This window comes from Rhipicephalus microplus, chromosome 2 (assembly GCF_043290135.1).
Source record: "Rhipicephalus microplus isolate Deutch F79 chromosome 2, USDA_Rmic, whole genome shotgun sequence".
Taxonomy (NCBI): domain Eukaryota; kingdom Metazoa; phylum Arthropoda; class Arachnida; order Ixodida; family Ixodidae; genus Rhipicephalus; species Rhipicephalus microplus.
In genome coordinates, this window is record NC_134701.1 from 14,013,874 (window position 1) to 14,033,948 (window position 20,075).

The 20,075-nt window shown below is 47.1% G+C and overlaps 2 protein-coding genes across 2 annotated transcripts in view; one reads left to right on the top strand and one right to left on the bottom strand.

Annotated features, from left to right (window-relative positions):
- LOC119169944 (adenylate cyclase type 3) overlaps positions 1-20,075 on the top strand; it is a 1,227,834-nt gene that overhangs the window by 366,909 nt on the left and 840,850 nt on the right. The gene's annotated exons all lie outside the window — the stretch shown is intronic.
- Positions 471-4,819, bottom strand: LOC142795884 (uncharacterized). Its single transcript, XM_075886156.1, has 3 exons — positions 4,194-4,819; positions 1,760-1,826; positions 471-666 (listed from the first exon to the last, which is right to left on the bottom strand). The coding sequence occupies exons 1-3, from the start codon at positions 4,800-4,802 to the stop codon at positions 659-661; spliced, it is 684 nt and encodes a 227-aa protein (XP_075742271.1). The 5' UTR covers positions 4,803-4,819; the 3' UTR covers positions 471-658.

Sequence of the window (20,075 nt, forward strand, 5' to 3'; positions counted from 1 at the left end):
CCACTGGGAGAGGGTACACAATATCAACTGTCCGTGTTTCAGAAAACAAGGACATCACTTTTTTGTTCATGGAATTATCTGTTATTACTGCGATTACACTAAGGCCTGCATTTTCAAGCTCTAAAATTGTTTTTGTCAGGCCTGCGTGCAGTTGAACTGCTTCAAGTTGGCTACTGGCAGAATGTGAGCAACATCCTTGTGCGCTGACGGCAACGACTGAATCATAAAAACATGCGCAGTTTTGGCCGCTTCGGAGGAATTAGAAGCTGCCCCGGTCAGTGAGCCACCTTTGCATTCAAAGTACGACTGAATATGAATCTCGTCCATTATTTATTTATTTATTTATTAAAGGTACTTTCAAGGCCCGAAGGCACTACAGAAAGGAGTGGTTTGAACAATCGTAAGTGCAGTTAAAAAGTTAAAAAAAAACAGAAAACAGGAAAAAAAGAAAAATTCTACAGGGCATCATGTATGGCGAGCTTGAAGTCTTTTTGGTCCGTTATACAGGCGATGGAGGCGGGAAGGTGGTTCCAGGCGGCGCTTGTCCTTGGCACGAATGAATCATTATATAGTCTGGTGCGACAGGATGGTAGGCCCACCTTAAAGCGATGATCCATCCTTGGTGATATGAAGCGAGGTGGATGAAACAGGGCGTCCTTCAAATGGCTGTTATAATGATAGATTTTGTGAAAAAGGTTAAGGCGAGACAATGTGCGGCGCAATGAAAGATCAGGCAAGTTTAGGGTGCTCTTCATGGATGTGACACTGGAATGACGTGAATAATTCGATAAAATGAAACGTGCTGCGCGATTCTGAGTGGTTTCGAGAGATTGAATGAGAATGGCATGAGTTGGGTCCCATATGGCGCATGCGTACTCTAATTTTGGTCTGACCAATGTTTTATACAGTGTTAACTTGAGTGACGATGGCGCAGAGGAAAAGTTACGGCGCAGATAACCAAGCATGCGGTTAGCGTTGTTAATCACATATTCTGTGTGTTTATTCCAGGAAAGATTAGAAGATATGTGAACACCAAGGTATTTGTAATTGTCAACAGATGGTAATGGAATGTTATTGAGGGAATAAGTACGCGGACAGTGGGTGGTAGTGCGACGTGAAACTTGCATGCTCTTGCATTTAGATATGTTAAGTGTCATGAACCATGTGTTACACCATGCGAATATGCTATCTAGGTCGCGTTGAAGGTTAAGGTGATCGACATGACTGGTTATTTTCTGGTAGAGGACGCAGTCGTCTGCAAAGAGTCGGACAGTAGAAGAAGAAACACAAGAAGGAAGATCATTAATGTAAATTAAGAAAAGGAGTGGCCCTAAAACGGACCCTTGCGGTACACCAGATGATACTGCGGAATTAGGTGAACAAAAATTATTAGCTGTCACGTACTGGCTGCGGTTAGAGAGGAATTCTTTAATCCATGTAAGTACATTGGGGTCGATGTTAAGCTGAGTAAGTTTGAAAATGATTAGTGCGTGTGAAACGGAGTCAAATGCTTTAGCGAAATCTAAGTATATGCAGTCAGTATCAAATTCAAGATCTGCGTTAATAAACAAGTCGTTAGTAAAACACAGCAACTGTGTTTCGCATGAAACTGTCTTACGGAAGCCATGCTGATAAATGCTAAAGAAGGAATTAGATTCAAGGAATTCAATGAGGTGCGAGTAAATGACATGCTCTAAGATTTTCACTGGAATGGATGTTAACGATATGGGACGGTAGTTATTGGGGGAATGTACATCACCAGATTTATGCACAGGGACCACCTTCCCAGTCTTCCAGTCAGATGGCAGTGTGGACGTCTGTAATGACTGTTCAAAAAGTTTTGACAATATTAAAGAAGAATAGACTTGAGTACACTTCAACATTTTTGACGAAATGCAATCTGGACCAGCTGATGATGACACTGTCAAGTTTCCAACAAGTTTTTCGACACCAACTGCATCAATGATAATAGGGTCCATTGGCAAGAAATCGGTGCTTGTTAACTGTGGAAATATAGTTGGGATGCTGTTCTGAAAGTGTGCAGCAAATACATTACTCAGAACGTTGCAGCACTCGCTAAGAGCGACTGGGACATCAGACTGTATTAATTGGATATGTCGCGTTGTAGTTCCGCTAATGATGCTCCAAAACTTACGTGGATTAGAGCGCAGCAGCGAAGGAAGAGTTTCATCGAAAAATACTTTTTTGGCTTTCGAAAGCGCAGTACAGAATTCTCTGTTAAATGTCTGATAAAAAGACCAATGGTCTGTTCTGGCTGTTGATTTGGCGCGTCTGAATAGCCGCTTCTTTTTATTGCGCATGCGTTTCAACGTGTTATTGAACCACGGAGAACGAGGATTCGATGAAACTTTTCTCTTAGGTACAAATCGGTCAATTAGGGCTAGCAGTTTGTTCTTATAGTCTAGCCAGTTCTGTTCAACAGATCGCTGCTCAAAACCAGCAAAGAATAGGTCAACAAAAGATTGTAACTCTGTATTCATTCCATGAAAGTCCGCTTTGCTATAGTCTTGGATAATTTTTGTTCTTTTCTTGATGGAAACCCGTGCTTTTATTGTGAAGTGGATTATGCAATGGTCGCTAATTCCCGGTAGATGAGTGAAGGGTGAAGCTAGGTCAGGTGTACTGGTAAGTACTAGATCTAATACGCTAGCGGAAGTGGGAGTAACGCGAGTAGGAAAGTCAACAAGCTGGGTAAAGTTGAAGTCGTGACAAAAATTCAAAAATTCCCTACTTTCACCTGAGTTGTGCTTTAAGGTAACCGGGTCTCTTTCCCACATGATGTCGGGAAAGTTGAAATCGCCAAGAATGAACAAAGGTGATCTCGGGTATCTGACGAACAGCTGATTGACAACATCATGCAAGTCATTGCAAAAGGATGATGATGCAGTTGGTGATCGATAGCAAATACAAAATATTATTTCGCGAGAATCAATGAGCACGCGAACACAAACAAGTTCAAGTGAAGACATAACAGGAATAATATGAGAGGCAAGATTATCGGCAACCGCCAGCAGAACACCCCCACCAGACCGGTAATCGCGGTCGCATCGGTAAAATTTGTAGTGCCTCTCACAATCCAATATTTCTTCATTTCTTACTTTTGTAGAAAGCCAAGTCTCTGTCAGACCAACAATATCAGCGGAACAGGAATCAATAGCAGAAGACAGTTCGACGCGTTTATTCAGGACGCTGCGCACATTAGAAAAGAAAAAAGAAGCGTTTCCTGCGCAGCAACGAGACGGGCGTAGCTATGAGGTGCTAGAAGTGTCAGCACGTGCAGGTAGAGAGGGTTCTTTGTCCTTAGCTTGGGGTGAATTGATTTCGCGAACGCTGTCGCTTTCTGCGCAGTAAACGTAAGTTTTCTTGTTCATGACCAGTTTGTTAACGCGTAGCAAATACGGTTGCCCGGCTGCCTTAGCAAATTCCATTAATTTCTTCCTTGAGTTTCGCGTGCTTTTGCAAAAATCTTCGCTAGCTGATACACCAGTTCCTTTGAATTTTTGTCTCTGCATCAGGATAGCATCTCTAACCTTAAATGACGAAAATTTGACGATAATTGGCCGAGCTTTTTTAGCGGCGTAACTTCCTAACCTATGTGCTCGGGAAACTTCGGAGTCAGAAATGTGCATGTCAAGGTGTCGGGAGAGTAGATCACGAACATGGCCTTCAGACTGAGCCCACGTCTCATTAGGGCTGTCCGATATACCAAAAAACAATACGTTCTCTCGTCTGGACCTGTCTTCAAGATCGTCCAGTCGGGCACTGAGTGTCTGGCCTTGCACCTTGACAGTTTCAGCGATTAGACGTGGCACATCACTGACTACTGCAGAACCGTCGCATGACTCGACGAAAGCTTCCACCGCCGACAACCTTTCCGTTAAATCAGCAACAGTTTGCGCTAATGCCTCCTGTTTAGTCTTTAGGTCGGCAAGAGCTTCCATTAGCTCATCGTGACGGTGATCACCTTTTTCAGATAGCTTAGCGATCGCGTCTAGTATTTCTTTGTTAGTATTTGCAGGGCCAGGGTTTAGTTCAACGTCTCCACAACATAGTAGAAGCTTTGTGACATGCACGCATTCGCACACACATTCAAATATGACACTTGGGCACGGTAGGAGCAGCAGACAGACGTTACTGGTTCGCTTACAGTAGAGAGAAGGAGGTTTACTGACCTGCACAAAAAGCAAAATCGGATTTCTGAGCGACCGCATCGTTGCCGCTCCACCGTGCCCACTGAAGGAACAGGAGAATTCCGTGGTCTTTATATGCTCTTGCGTCGCTGCAGTCGCCCGCAGTGTTGTGGACCAGGTGACGATGGAAAGGATGCCACCGTCAGATAGTGGCAGATGACGCAGGGGCGTGTTCATCCAGATCGGGGCCGCCAGCAACACCGGTGAAGAGTAGTTGGCACGCGCTGGATTCGCACGCGGTGGTAATGTTCCAAACCAGGCGACTAACTGCACAAAAAGCAAAATCGGATTTCTGAGCGACCGCATCGTTGCCGCTCCACCGTGCCCACTGAAGGAACAGGAGAATTCCGTGGTCTTTATATGCTCTTGCGTCGCTGCAGTCGCCCGCAGTGTTGTGGACCAGGTGACGATGGAAAGGATGCCACCGTCAGATAGTGGCAGATGACGCAGGGGCGTGTTCATCCAGATCGGGGCCGCCAGCAACACCGGTGAAGAGTAGTTGGCACGCGCTGGATTCGCACGCGGTGGTAATGTTCCAAACCAGGCGACTAACTGCACAAAAAGCAAAATCGGATTTCTGAGCGACCGCATCGTTGCCGCTCCACCGTGCCCACTGCACGGTGGAGCGGCAACGAGACACTTTTTTTTCTGGTTTGAGAAGGCTTGACCGCTTCTTCACATAACGCAAGAACCCCTCGTCGGTCTGCTCATTAGCAGGGTTCATGTTATATTGCGAGCAAATTCGCATGAGCGTAGATCAATGTGGCAGTGCTATCTTGCCAGCACCGCGAATGAATCGGTAGGCGTGTGGGGAAATAGTGTGTAGAATACTGGAGAATATTAAAAGTTCTGCAAATTATTGCAATGAGCGGTCCTTTCTGTGCAGTAGGTCAAGCCGCTCCTTTATGAAATCAAGTGCTTCTGTTTTCTCTTGCAGCAAAAGATCACCCGACCTGAGGTCATCGAGCAAAGAGAAAAGCAAGCTGAAGGTTGCCTTCACTTTTTCCTCCTTGTCGCAAACGTCTGGAGCCTTGAAACTACTCATATGGTCTATTATGATGCGAAGGCTGCGCAGATCGTCCACCGTAGCAGGAATGAGGAGGACTTTGGCAGGCTCTTTCACTTTCTTCCAGAAGGCCGTAATTTTCATGTTCCTACTAACAATGACAGACCTTTCAACGACTGGTGGATCTTGGCCACCTATGTAAACAAACAGCACAGCATTCTCTGCTTTTACTATGGCCCAGTAGGGGGAGAGGCCGAGACCCTACAGGTGCGATACGAGGTCCTCATACGACGACAGCTTATTGCGGTACTCATCTTCCTCATGCAGTGCTATCGACTGTCGAATGACTTTTTCTAGATGGGATGCTTATAGGCGTTTTTTTCTTTTGGTCTGGCCCCTCTCGCACTGGTGCATAGGTGCCCAAATAACTTAGGGCATTGGGAATTATTATCGGTAGTGCGTCCGAAATGAGCCGAGTAGCACCCATGGGAGCTTCTGTTATCCCGCCGGTTCTTGTATCCGTGTATTTTGTTGTCGTCCTAAGGTACTGCGGCTTGAAATGAAGCTCGCACACCTAAAAACCATGTAAGAAAGCAGCGCTTTATCACAGGCGTTTTGTTTCGCACGCCCTTTATTTACTACGTCATAAAACAAAGAAGGCATTGAAGTGTCTACTGGCATCTAAATTTAGCTGTCTAGCAGTAGCAGATATTTCAAGGAAACAAACTAGGCAAACGTTCCGGCGAGAATGGCGCATAGTACCGCGAACAGGTGCCAACTAGCGGTAAGAAATATTATGTACAAATCAGATGCACGACTCAACACACTAGCACACCTTCCCGTTTCTCAATCAAGTAATCAAGGGCGTTACAAGAAGCTCGCCGTGCTGGCTAGCGAAATAATATTGACACTGAAGGGAAAACGCTTATTTTGTGGATGTACTGCTACGTGCGTTTACTGCTTTATTTCGACGAGTGCGAGGTGCGAGTGGCGTAACGTAGAACGCATTTCTCGCACCGCCTATGAATTCGATTGAGTGGAGCGTGAAGGTGCATCTGCTTTACGCCGTCCTTTTGCAGCCACGCTGACGGCGTCGCGGCAAGACGCGCTCGTCTAAAACTCAAATCTATGCTGTTTTCATCATTTTCTCGGGAGGCTACATCATCGTGGTGGTGAGCGTCAGCGACGCTTAGCTAAAAATTCTCTAATGCAAAGGCTTACCCTAAGTCTGCTCAGAAGTGCACACAAGATCATTACTGTGGGGCAATAACGTGACAGCCCTTAGGAATGACTCAGAAGCATGCATCATAGATGTGCACACACCTTCGGATCACGGATAGAAGGGATGTCGTCTCGACAAACGGCACGCTCCCATTTCACTCTTCGGTCGTCCTTTGGAACGGAGAAGACGCGATCCTTCGGTCCGTTGTGATAGCTGCCGCGACAGTTGGGCACGCTACACTGTCCCATCGTGCTGGTTTGCAGCTGTACACTACGTGAATATCCTGTGCACAAAGCGCCTCACACATCCATGCCGCAGTTCACAGACACAGACACGCTTTTGTTCACTCGCCAACAGCACCACCAGCAGAACGCGGAAGGGTTCGTGAGGCTTACTAATGCAGCTGTTCCAACAGAATGAGCAGGCATAGGCACGTCTGTGCGGTCAAACATGACGGTCAAGAATGATAGACGTCACAGCCCACAGCTGGAAGAGTGAGTGGGCCTGATTTTTTTTCTAGGTGGCGTTGAATGAGGCAGCCGACATCGCCGCCCACGCGCTCTCTCACCGGGCATTCCTACTTACCTCCCCCGATCAGGAAGACCTTGAATTCAACCTGGTATACTTGTTTTGCGAAATTGTGGACTATTACCAATTTGATCAGAACCTCTATCCACTCCCCCGCGAATGCCTAAATAAAGCGGAGGAGCAGCTTTTACTCAGACTCTTCACGAACACTATGCTGTGCCCGGCAGCCCTCAAACATTTCGATCCCGCCATTTCTGGCAGCTGCTCACACTATGGGGAGGTGTCTTCGGACACCTACCATATGACGTGGGCCTGCCCGTGTAACCCTGCTGTACCCCCTATACCCAAACCTACCCGGGAGAAGTGGGAGGCGACCCTGCTTGGGCTGCTCTAACCTTCAGGCCCAGGAGGCCTTGGTTCGACGAGCCAAGGCAGCAGCCGTCGCCAATGGGGTCCCGTACTAGGGATCCCTACCTACTCGTTGTGGGGGCCGTCTTCTTATGAGGTGGTCGCTGCATAGCTCCTGTTTTTTTGTTAGATAAATGTTTTTACCACCACCACCGATGTTAGGGTTATCTGATTAAAAAAGAAGCAGCTTGGTGCAGCGGTAGCGTGTGGGCCACACGATTTTATGAATGCCTTGAAGTTGTGGGTTTTGGCCTAACTCGCACATTTTTAATGTTTTTTTTCTTTTTCTCACTCTTGTGTTTGTACTTATTCATCATTATGGTCTGCGGGCGACGAAAATTGTAAAAAGGAATTCAAAAGTTTTAAATTTGCCCTAGTTTTCTATTTATCTTTAGTGAGGTGTGCTACTACTACCTTCCGTCGGTTCAAGCTATTCCGCTCCAGCCAGAGTTAAGTTATTCTGTTACCCCTCCGCGGTGGTTTACTGGCTAAGGTGCTCCATGTTGATCCGCATATCGTGGGATCGAATCCCGGCTGCGCCGGCTGCATTTGCAATGGAGGCGAAAATTCTAGCTATAGGCCCGTCTGCTCATATTTTGGGTGCACGTTAAAAATCCCCACGTGGTCACACTTAAGTCATCCACTTCAGCCTCTCTCATAACCACATGAAAATTTCGGGACGTTAAACCCCACATATCAATCAAGGTTACTCTATAGAGGTGGAGTACTTCGACGCTTTCTGGGGGCATCACTTAACTCTTCTACAAAAATAGGGAAGTTACTCTGGGACAGATGTAGGACAAGAAAATAGTCGTCCTAAGAGAGTGTCCGGCGCCCTTGGTTCTTCGAGTGTAGTGGTGAAGCACCACCGACATATTGTCACGACGTCAAAACAGAAGTTTTGCTGCAGAGATTGAGACAGCAGAAGCAGGTCGGTCTTTTGAAAAGAACGTGCAAGCGACAATGGCAATGTGGGCTTGTTGGTGATGCATTTGAAAGAAATTTATGTAGCGCGAGGCGAAAAAACTAACACAGAAAGTAATAGACTGAGAGAGCGAATTCTTCTTTTTCATCTATTTCATAGTCCTTCATGGCACATGCACGACAGCCATCGTCTTTCTTGATCAAGTACGTGACATTTGCCTCCCTCCGAAAGAGGCATCGTCCCGATGTGCAACTTAGGCGCTCTACCAGGCGTGTAAAGTGGTCGCGCCAACACAGTAACCGGGAGCTTATTACCTCAATCAATACGGTTTCATACGCACGGCATGCACGACTTCGGGTAAATGCTTTTGGCGCTTAGAACTACAGTTAATGTCGGGAACAACTTCGTAGTTCACGTCGTTCAATCGTCGCGTGACATTGTATGGGCCAAAGTACCGTCTTAGCAGTTTTTCAGACAGTCTACGTCGACGTATCGGAATCCAGACCCAGACCTTGTCGCCTGGTGTGTAGCTATTAAACTTGTGTCGGGGGTCGTGCCATTGTGCATCTTGATGCTGTTGATAACAGATGCGCACAAGCGCAAGCTGTCTGGCTTCTTCAGCGCGCTGAATCAATTCTTCAGCGTCTACATGGATGTCGTCATACTCATGCGGCAACATGGCGTCCAACGTTGTTGTGGCTTCGCGGCCATAGATCAGACTGAACGGTGTCATGGTTTCTTGCCAGTGCCAGTGGTTGCTTGTCGAGCGGTATTATACGCAAAGGTCACGTATGGCAATATCTGATCCCACTTTTTACGTTCCGTGTCAACGTATATGCTGATCATGTCTGTGATAATCCTATTGAGGCGCTCCGTCAGTCCGTTTTTCTGCGGATAGTATGCAGTTGTTCTCCGTGGGCTCTGTGACTGCACCTCAACGCAGCCATCTAACCCGCTAATCTTTGCGATGCAGACGATCTTCAGCATGATCACCAGCCAGCTACTGCTGACCTCGGTGCGCATCTTTGCTGGTGCGTCATCGGGGTGCGCACTGCCGTGCTTCGCAGCGGCGTCGGGATGCTACCACCTGTCGCTCGTCAACAGCCGACCCGGGACGACCGTGCCGCCAGGGGAGCAGTGGCTACCGGAGGCCAAAGCATTGTGGACGGCCACATCATCATCGACGTCAACAGCTCCGCTGCATATAAAAGCGCACCCGCCGCCAGCACCGCCCCGTGGGCTCTGTGACTGCACCTAAGCAGCCAACGATAACGTTTCGGACGCTGAAATTCTGACTGACTTACCCGAATTCCGCGTGTATCGTAGCGACTGAAAGTGTACTCGAGGGGGTGGTGTTCTGGTCGCAATTCACCAAGGTATATTATGTTCTGTTGTACACGTCACATCCGACATTGAATCATTATGGCTCATTTGTCACGCTCCTCCCTTAACAGTACTTCTTGGCGTTTGTTATAGGCCACCGCATACTAAACCAGACTTCTGTAGGCACCTAAACAATAGCCTAAGGCAACTTGTTGCCACTTACCCCAATGCTCGCATCCTTCTCTTTAGTGACTTCAATTACCCCAACATCGAATGGCATAACCTAGGTCTTTCCTCATTATTATGGCATGCAGAGGCTAAAAACTTCATTGACGTATGTTTAAATTTTAACCTGAGTCAGTTAGTCTCGGTACCAACACGCGTTACGCAAGAAACAGCAAACATCCTAGACCTAATACTAACTAACAGTCCTGAGAACCTTTCATGTATCAGTTATCTCCCAGAAATCAGCGACCATAAAATTATACATGACTATTTTCATTCAGTTCTGCTCCAAAGTACACATCCGCAAAAACAATATGCTTTTGCGACCGGGGAAACTGCGATGCAATAACTGAAGACCTTAACACTTTTTTTTTCTGACTACAAATCAGTGTTTGCCACTCGCATAGTACATGAAAACTGGTCAATATTCAAAAATAAATTAAGTGTGCTCTCTAATATGTTAATTCTGAGGGTTACCTTTCATACTCATCACAATAGGCGATGGTTTTCTGTACGTTCAAAACGGCTGGAAAATAAAAAGAAACGGCTCTTCCGTTCGGCCAAACGCCGTGACACGCGGAGTGACTGGGATAAATACTTCGAAGTTGAAAAATCATATCTAGTTGAGATCCGGAACGCCAAGCATACATTTTATCACGATGACTTACCAAAGCTACTAACCAGCAACCGCAGAAAATTTTGGCAACTTTTAAATCCAAAGCAGACTCACGACGTAACACTGACTAATGACGCGCATGAAACATGGACAGACCATGAATGCGAGAAAATATTTAACACCGCATTCGCATCTGTCTTTACTCAAGAACTTGACGCACCTTCACAGTCACCATCAGTTAACATCGAAGCATTCATGCCAACTATCTCGTTTTTCGAAGACGGCATTGCATCCGTAATCGATAACATGAAGCTTTCATCATCAGCCGGTATAGACTCAATTAATTCTAAGCTACTGAAGAATGGTAAATCAATTTGTGCCACCTATATATCTTTGATTTTTTCACAGTCACTCGCCTCAGGAATCATTCCAGATGACTGGAAAACGGGGAAGGTCATTCCAGTGTACAAATCAGGTAACAGAGACTCACCCTTGAACTACCGCCCCATTTCATTAACTAGTGTACCCTGTAAAATCATGGAACACGTCATTTACTCTCAAATCGCAAGTTTCTTGGACTCATGTAATTTTTTCATCGAACACAACACGGATTTCGCAAAGGTCACTCCTGCGAAACACAATTAGTGCTCTTTTTTCACGACTTCCCACTAACCTAGACCGTAACAAGCAGACTGACGTAATTTTTGTGAAAGCGTTCGATAAAGTTCCTCACCGCCGCCTTTTGCTAAAACTTTCACACCTGCACCTAGACCCTAACATCCTTCGTTGGAATGAGCAGTTTCTCACTAACCGTTCTCAGTGAGTCTTTGTTAATGACCACCTATCTAACTCTTTCCCAGTCACATCAGGCGTTCCCCAAGGATCTGTCCTTGGTCCCCTTTTTTTCCTAATATATATAATTTATTTATCTATTTATTTATTCGAGTACCTACAGCGCCCAGTTTGGGCAATACAATAGGGGGGAGGAGACATAAAACTTGAAATTGATACAGGGTATGAATACCGATAACAAAACAAGTAAGCATGCTCAGCTTATACAGTGTGTACACATTCTCGGGAACATGAGGCAATCAAGGAAAAGTAAAACACAAACAGAAATGCAGACAGAAATTGGCATCTTTCATTTCAACAAAAATTGTGACAGAGCATTTTGAAATGAGGGTGGCGAAGTGGATACAATATATTCTGGGAGGTTGTTCCATTCGTGTGTGGTTTTCGGGAAGAAGGAGTTTTGTAAGTATTTATGCGACAACGGTATTCGCGAACTTTGCGGGAGTGATCTAGGCGAGAGAATACATAAGTGGGATCTTTAATGTACACGTCTTTATTTAAACCAGTGCTACCAATATAAATATTATGAAATAGATTTAATCTTAAGAATTTGCGCCTGTCCTGCAGGAGAGGCCAACCCAAATGTTTACGAATGTACGAAGAGCGGTTAGTGAAATCATAGTTACAAGACACAAAACGCGCTGCTCGTTTCTGAACCCTTTCTAGCGCATTTGTACATATTTTAGTGTCTGGATCCCAAGCCACACAACCGTACTCTAAAATTGAGCGAACGTTAGAAAGATAGAGCGTTTCCTTTAGTTTAGGTGGGGCCTGTTTAAAGTTACGCTTCAGGAAGTTCAATACACGGCTCGCTTTAGCACCGACGTATTCAATGTGGTCGTTCTAGGATAGGTTGCTCGTAAAGAGAACGCCTAGGTACTTATATTTAGACACAACTTCCAAACGATTGTCTCTAAGAAAGTAATTCGTATTTAGAATGTTCTTTTTGTTTGTGAAGCGAACGGTATTACATTTTGAACAGTTAAGTGTCATGTTACATGTGGTGCACCATGATAACACAGCATTTAGATCACTTTGTAGTTGAGCAGAATCTTGAGCAGACGTGACGTCACGATATATGCAGCAGTCATCTGCATACGTGCGCATGCGGCTGGATACTTGTTGGGTTATATCATTTATAAATATCAAAAAAGAAGGGGTCCCAGAACAGATCCCTGGGGGACCCCTGATAAGACATCGACTTCAGATGAATTCACTCCCTCGAGAACAACCCGCTGTTTTCTACCAACAAGATACGCTTCAAGCTACTTCAACAAAGAGGGAGGGATATTTAGAGCAGACAGTTTAAGTAATAATAAATTGTGTGATACAGAATCAAAGGCTTTCTGAAAATCTAAAAATACACTGTCCACTTGGCATCCATTGTCGATCGAGGCAGCTATATCATGACTAAATTCAATTAGTTGAGTATCGCAGGACAACCCTTTTCTGAAACCGTGTTGCGTAGTGCATAAAAAGTTATTATCTTGAAGATGGGAGATTAAATTGGTATAGATAATGTGTTCCAGCAATTTACATATTACACAAGTTAGCGAGATCGGTCTGTACTTTTTTGTTCGCGTTTTGTCTCCAGCTTTGAAGATAGGGGCAACGTTGGCACTTTTCCAGTCGTCAGGTAAACAGCCAAGCGCCATTGATTTTTCGAAGAGCAAGACTAGAAATGGTACAAGTGAGGCAGCACAGTTTTTTAAAACATAATTAGGAATAGCATCAGGACCAGGTGCCGCATTTACCTTAATTTTTTGCAGCAGAGCTAAGACTCCAGGTTCAGTAAAACATATTTCAATCATTTCTGAATTTATTCTGACTAACTGAGGGCCGCTGGGTAGGCAAACTGATTGGGTGAAAACAGACTGAAAATAAAAATTGAATCTCTATGCTTTGCCCTTTAAATCTGCACTGAAGTTGAGGTCATCTATAACATCTGGAATCGTTTCCTTCACAGCCTGCTTGCTTTTAACGTACTTCCATACTTCTTTCGGGTTATTTTTGATCCTACAGTTAGGCGACCCAGATGCTCAAGTTCAGCGCAGCGCATCTGTTTAGCAACACTCTTGTTTAGTTGTTTTAACGTTTCATGTAGCTCGCGTTGTGGTGTCTGGCGGTACTTTCGATACACGCGGTGCCTGCGATTAATCAAGGCCTTGAGGCTGCTGTTCATCCAGGGCTTACTAGTTCTACGCTTTGAGGAAAGCACCCGTGACGGAACATTAGTGCGTATCAGTGATAAAAGTTTAGTTTTGAACAAGTGCCATGTAGTATTCAAATCCAGGTTGGTAGCATGTTGTCTGAACTCCGGTAAAAACTGATCTAGCTCTCGAGAAAGAGAGACATAATCTCCACGATTATAATAAAACACTTTTCGCGGTAACAGATTCGGGCGGCGCACGATATCGCAACTCATTGTTCCAACAACGACTTCGTGGTCGCTTATACCTGGTATTGTTGTGACAGAAGAGATTAGAGTTTGGTCATTGCAAAAAATTAAATCAAGCACATTATTGCAAGAGGAACCTAGTCTGGTAGGACGAGATACAAATTGAAATAGCGAATGAGCGTTAATCATTTCACAAAAAGCAGAGTACAGAAGCGACGACGTGTTAGATTTAGGCTGAAGATGGACCCATTCGATGTTTGGCAAATTAAAATCGCCCGCCAAAATAACACGCATTGCATCTAGAGCTAGTAAAATATTGCTAAGCTGAAACAATGACTCGGGGCCTTTCTGTGAAGGTGGCCTGTAAAACGACCCGATAGCCATTGCGGAGCCATTAGCGAGGATAACCTTACACCAGACCGTTTCACATATAAGGACTTGCCCGACCACGTATCCTGCAGCATTCGCATGTTCGCGGACGACTGTGCCATTTATCACACTATCAGTAACCAGCATGATCACCTGTATCTCCAAAGCAATCTTAACAACGTGCCTAATTGGTGTAACACATGGTTAATGATCCTTAATCCTTCTAAATGTAAATTTGTGTCCTTTTCTCGTCGCCACAGCCCATATCGCTTCCAGTATTCCACCGTTAACACCGCAATTGAATCAGTACCATCTGATAAAGATCTTGGAATAACCTTGTCTGATGATTTATCATGGCGTACCCACATCGCTAATGTAGTTTCAGCAACTAATAAAGCACTTAGTTTTCTCAAACGCCACCTCCGCCTAGCCCCCCTACATGTAAAATTACTTGCGTACAAATCTTTAATCAGACCGAAATTAGAATATAGATCTGCCACATGGAGCCCACATCAAGCATATTTAATCAACGCATTAGAAGCGGTACAAAACCGTGCTGCCAGATTCATTCACTCATCTTACTCATATTTATTTATTTATTGAAAATACCTTACAGGCCAGAAGGCATTGAGTAAGGGGGGTTACAGTGAAAAATCGCATGTAAATTTCAAAATAAAAACGGTACAATGTCGGTTAGTAATAACAAAAAAAAATTAACAAAGCAATAAGTCAGCAATACGTAAACATGGCGATGAAGTATATAAGAACACTCCGTAACATAAAAACCCTCGGAAAAGAAGTAAAAGAACGTCAAGATGAAATATTAAGGAAATGCGTCTGAACTTTTTGCCGAAACGTGTTGGGGTTGCTATCAGAGGCGATATCGTCGGGAAGATCATTCCACATGCGGATGGCTTGTGGTAGTGCGGATGTGTTGAACGCGTTCGTGTTCCCAAAAATGCGAGTGAAGCTGAGATGGTTATGTAATCTGCGTGACGTGTAGAGCGGGCGTTGAAGGTGCAACGACGATGTTTTGTTACTGTAGACGTACTTATGAAATAGGCATAACAAGGACACGTGACGACGAACATTTAATGCTTGGAGGGAATGATATAAGTAGTTCATCTTTGAAAGCAAAATCTGGACTGCCACCCCTTTCTCTGCGCCGCCGCACTGCAAATCTCGTGCTTTATCACAAAATATTTCGTTCTTCCCTCAATCAGCCACCTTATATAGTAGCCGCAGCACGCATATCTCATCGAACCAGTCATCCATTTCAGGTTTCCCGCCCATCATCGCGCACCACTGCTTTTTCTGCCTCGTTCTTTTTTCGAGCAGCGACGGACTAGAACGGCCTCCCCAGGGACATCGCCAACAATGCCTCATCATCTCCCTTTCAAGACCGTATTATTGATCATCTTCAATGCTAAAACAACTCTTACTGCTTGTTGTTAACCTAAATAAAAGCCCACCCCTTATGTAATGCCCCTCCTAGAAAGGGGACCTTTAAGGTAATAAACTGAACTGAACTGAACTCTGGTGAGCTGTACCGCTGAGTCTGAGAACCGACTCTAAAAGCTCTGTGGTGAAGGCAGGTCCTCTGTCGGTGATCACTGCTGTCGGAGCGCCATGCCGAAGGACGATGTTTTCGATGTAGAACTGAGTGGCTTCTGCTGCTGTGCCGCGCTGCATAGCTTTAGTCTCCGCATAACGGGAGAGGTTATCGGTGGCCACAATTATCCATCTGTTCCCTGTTGTGGAAGTTGGAAAGGGGCGCAGGAAATTCATACCGATTTGGGTGAACGGCTTCGCTGGGGCGTCGACTGGATGTAAAAGACCGGCTGGCTTGCTGGGCGGCGCTTCGCGGCTTTGGCAGTCGGTGCAAGTTCGCACTTGATGGTTAACAGCAGCAGGTTACTTTGACCAGTAGTACTTGCATTGTAGTCGGCATAATGTTTGGGTGTGACCTGGATGACCAGAAGTTGCTTCATTATGGCACGCTTAAATAATTTCTTCTCGAAAAGAGGCAGGCACGACGAGCAAGTGTGGGTGTCCGGTTGGTGAGAAGTTTTTCTTATAGAGAACATTTTTTCGCAAGCAAAAAGTTGGCATTCCTCTGGCAAATAACCGCGTTACGTCTTTGCGTCGTCCTTCTAAACATTCAATGAGTGGTAACAGCTCGGGGTCACTGCGCTGCTCTCGTGCAATAGTGGCCGTGTCGACAACTCCCAAGAATACCGTGTCGATAATTTCGTCATCACGAGAAACAATCTCCACTGGCGACCATGAGAGACAGTCGGCGTCGGTGTGCCTCTTCCCAGATTTATAGATGATGGTCATGTCAAACTCTTTAGCCTTAGACTCCAGCGCGTGAAGCGGCCAGATGGATCTTTAAGGTTGGTGAGCCAGCACAAAAAGTGATGGTCGCTAACAACCTTGAAGGAGCAGCCGTACAAATATGGACGAAATTTGATGACCGCCCACACCACGGCGAGACACTCCTTCTCGGTAGTCGAGTTGTTCTCCTCCGCGCGAGAGAGAATTCTGCTGGCGTAGGCTTTTACTCTTTCACAGCCGTCTTGCCACTGTACCAGAACGGCACCGAGACCTACATTGCTAGCGTCAGTGTGTAGTACTGTAGGGGCTTCCTGGTCGAAGTGCGCAAGGACTGGAGGTGTTTGCAGGCGTTGTCGTAGTTCATTGAATGCCATTTGCTCTCGTTCACCCCAAGAGAAGGGGACGCCCTCACATGCAAGTCGTGTCAATGGCGCCGCAATAGACGAAAAGGCCTCGATAAATCGCCGGTAATAGGCACACAACCCTAAAAAGCGCCTCACGGCCTTTTTGTCAAGTGATGCAGGAAATTGCGCTACGGCGTCTATTTTGACCGGGTCAGATCGAACACCCTCGTTACTGACGACGTGGCCTAGGAAGCTGAGTTCGTTTAAACCAAAATGACACTTTTCCGCTTTTGAAGTAAGGGCGGCCGAACGTATGGCTTGAAGGATGGTGAATAAATGGCTGAGATGTTCCTCGAATGTTGCTGAGAATACAATGGCATCTTCCAGATCCAAGCATGTTTGCCACTTCAGGCCTGATAGTACGGTGTCCATGAGACGCTAAAAAATCGCTGGTGCCCAGCACAACTGTCAGCGGCACTCCAGGTGGCACAGCTGAATTCTCCAGCAGCGTCTCATTCTCCGGCAGCGCCTCCTTCTCCGGCAGCGTCTCTGTGCTTGCTCGGGAAACGCTGCCCTGCGTTAACGTGGACTCCGAGCCCTGAGCGCGTCCACTCGACGCGGTTGCCCATTGGTTCAACGAATATTCAAAAAACAAAAAGTGAGCTGTCGAGCCGGAACCGCATAGCAACGCATTGCCAGAGAGGGGAGAACAAGCCGAGATTCGAGCCGAGACCGCAGAGCAATGCACCGCAGAGCGAGCCAAGACGCGAGTGGCGTCGGACGTATCCGATTGGGCTCCTGCACCGAGTCCTGTTTCCTTATACTTGTAACCACTGCCGAATCACCTGTAACTTAGCACAATACAGTTTTTCTTAAAATTTGAACCTTGCCTTGACTACATTCATTCGGACATCGCTGACATGGCGCAGCCGACAGGATGTGAATCGACCGAGCTGCATGCGGAGGAGGAAACGACGCCACGAGAAGGCGCGACGCCTCGCCGTACATCGTCTCGGGACTCCGAAACGACCATCGTCGAAAGCGTGTTCACGACCCTCGACCAAAGCACGATGGCCAATGCAACGAAAAAGCAACTCATCGACGAGCTGAGAGCACGAGGTCTACGGTGCTCCGGACGAAAGGACGATCTCATCGCAAGAATCATCCGCGACAACATCACTCGCCAAGCTCTAGAGCCGACGGACTCGTTAACGAAGGACCAGGCTGCCTACGACGACGACCGGCAGGCGCACCTGGAGACACTGTCCGCCGACAACGCGAGGCTTTGCGCTGAACTCAGCAGCCTGCGAGCCCAGCTTAACCGTGTGACTACGAGGGAACGTGAGACATTGCACGAAGCCCATCAGAACGCTTCACTGCCAACGGAATGGGTGACGACTTCAACCCTCGGGCTGCACCATTTCGTCCCTGCTGACATAACGATGTCCTCGGGTTCGACGCGGCCACCGTCACTGAACGACGGCACCAACCAAGACGCGGCACGCCCCGCCGCGCCGACCGTTTCAACGCACGAGGGAGAACCTTCCATGGCCCAGATCCTCGCTGCGCTCGTGAACACACAAGCCCTGCTCGCCAACACGCTGTCGAGAAGTCCAGCGACGACGAGCCCAATTCAGATTCATTCCACGAGTGACACGTCATCCTCAATCCCCTTGTTCGATGGGGCACCGCAACAAAGTGCTCACAAATGGATTACGCAAGTGGAGAGAATCGCAGCGCTCGCCCACTGGACGCCATCGCTGACGTTGGTGACAGCAGCAAGCCGGTTTACGGGATCTGCCAAGGATTGGCACAGCGCCTACGGCTCACAGTATGACACCTGGGAGAAATGGAAAGAAGCGCTCATTCTCCGATTCAAACGAAAGCTGACAATGCAGGAGTTCCTCGAACTGCAGACGAAGCGACGCCTTCAGAGCCACGAGACCATCGTCGAGTACATGTACTCGAAGAACGCCATTCCGAACAAGGCGCCATACCGTTTAGCAGAGGAAGAACGAATTTCCCTCATTCTCAACTGCATCGAGGACGACACATGGGCCAACCCACTCACAGCGCAGCTGTGTGGCACAGTAACCGAACTCATTGACAGAGCGGATTTGCTCGACGCGAGGCGTCGTACGACCATGTGTGCCGAGAACGACAAGAAACCGTCATCGTCTACAGTGAGCCGTGGTCAGGGTTCGAACCAGCGGGTGCCAGCCAGCAGCTCTGCCAACTTGCCGAAGGCCAACCCGCGCAGCGATTTCTCGGGAGCTCCCCACCCGCGGCCCATCTCTGCTCGTTCGAGCTTCAACTGCGGCGACATCGGTCACCTGTCCCGTGATTGTAGAAAGCCGAAAACGCCAGCAACGATCAGAGCGGACGAGAAACGAGCGGAGAGGGACAATAGCAGCCACGAAACAGGGACTACGTCACCTAGGCAAGCGAACTGTTTTTTGCATTCGACGGGCGGCACATTATCAATAGTGTCTGGTACTGCTAACAACAGACCCGTCCGCGTGTGCATTGACAGTGGCGCCAACTTATCCATCATGAGTGCCAATGCCTTGACGGACCACATTCCCACGCATGCATGGGTATCGTGCGAGAACATTGAAGTCCTCAACCGCAGCATATGTCCAACTCTCGCTGCAACGCTTGATGTGACACTGGGCACCACGAATGTGCGACTCGAAGAAGTCGTGGTAACGGAACTGCCCAGCGGCATCGACCTGATTCTGAGATCAGACTGGCGACGAGTCGGGAACGTCGACGTAACGTTCCACACGTCAAACGATGTGACTATCGTTCCAGTCAAGCCCTCCCGAAAATTTTCATCGTCCGAAGTACCACCCCCGAAACAAGGCACACCACACCGGGGAAACGCTTATTGCAACGTTCTGCCGGCAATCAGACGATAGTGTTTCCAAAGACGAAGGGTATGTGCGCCTCAACACGAAATGTCCCGCACCCGAAGAAGACTTCACGGGTCTAGTCGAAGACGCCACACAGAAGATAACGAAGGATGCCACCGAGGCAGAGAGTGAACAACTTCATTCTGTTAAGGCATCACCAAGCGTTCACTTCCAAAGGCGACACTTTGGGCGTGTGTCTTCACACCGATCACAGCATCGAACTCAGAGACAATATACCAGTGTCATCGAGGCCGTACAGGTGCTCACCGGCTGATCGCAAGTTCATCCGAGAACAGGTGAATGACTACCTCTCCAAGGGCATCATAACGCCGAGCGAAAGCGAGTACGGTGCTCCAATGATAGTCGTTGACCAAGCGCACAACCCGACGACTCCAC